This window comes from Myotis brandtii, unplaced genomic scaffold (assembly GCF_000412655.1).
Source record: "Myotis brandtii unplaced genomic scaffold, ASM41265v1 scaffold1027, whole genome shotgun sequence".
NCBI classification, from domain to species: domain Eukaryota; kingdom Metazoa; phylum Chordata; class Mammalia; order Chiroptera; family Vespertilionidae; genus Myotis; species Myotis brandtii.
Window position 1 is genome coordinate 67,026 of NW_005353441.1, and position 870 is coordinate 67,895.

General features: G+C 53.6%; 1 protein-coding gene across 1 annotated transcript in view; it reads right to left on the bottom strand.

Moving 5' to 3' along the window:
- Positions 1 to 870, bottom strand: part of LOC102240864 (ectodysplasin-A) — a 120,560-nt gene continuing 119,690 nt past the window's right edge. The window contains exon 7 of the mRNA XM_005856396.2: positions 1 to 621. Within this exon, the coding sequence (XP_005856458.1) occupies positions 370 to 621 (252 nt within the window). The 3' untranslated portion in view covers positions 1 to 369. The remainder of the gene's footprint in view (positions 622 to 870) is intronic.

Below are 870 nucleotides of genomic sequence, written 5' to 3' on the forward strand. Positions count from 1 at the left end.
TATACCTCTACTTTCTTTTGCCTGCTGCCCTGGACCCTCACTTTAGTGCAACAAATGATAACTTTGACATCAGGGACCTTGAGATTGAAGAGTCATGCCATTAAGCCAGTCAACATGGACACAGGGAAGCCACTTCGGCTTCATGTAAACCCTGGGGCTTCATCAACTGTCCTGTTAACTCAAGGTCATTCAGGAAAGGCAAGCAGGCCTTGTCGTCCTGGAGTCACTGGAGAATAAATAGCCTTGGGGCCTTTCTCTCTGCAGCTGCAACACACACATGCCTCACTCCACAGCAGCACTTTGAGGTTCTGGGGATACTGGCTCCCAAACCTAGGGCAGGGGCACGGGCAGGGACCAAATAGGGGGAATCTAGGATGCAGGGGCCTCGCCCAGCCTGATGGCCCCAAAGAAAGTGGTGTGCTTGCTCATGTTGATAGAGATGTCAGCGTGCACCATCTTCACAGCGATCTTTTGCCGGGCTTTGAGGAGGCAGACGCCCGCGGTGTAGCAAGTGTTGTAGTTGGTCTTGCCTGTCTCGATGCTGCGGGTACACTGCAGAAAGGGCTTCTCGTCCACCACCACCTCATAGCTGGCAAAGTCAGTGAAGTTGATGTAGTATACCTGGGTGAGAGGCAACAAGAAGGGATTGGGGGAGAGGGAAAGAGCGTGGAGCCCTCCCCTGTCATGACGAACTGCCAGTAGACCTCGTGGAGGGGCAATGCCACCTGAAGGCATGCTAGTTAGCCTACAGGAAAGGAGGGGTGATGGGCTTATACTCTGTCCTTCCCCTACTCTGTGGGGCTCAGGTGCCTGAGCAAATCTTTCCACAGCACACCAGCTGTAAACTCTGAGGGCAAGAACCCTGCCTTA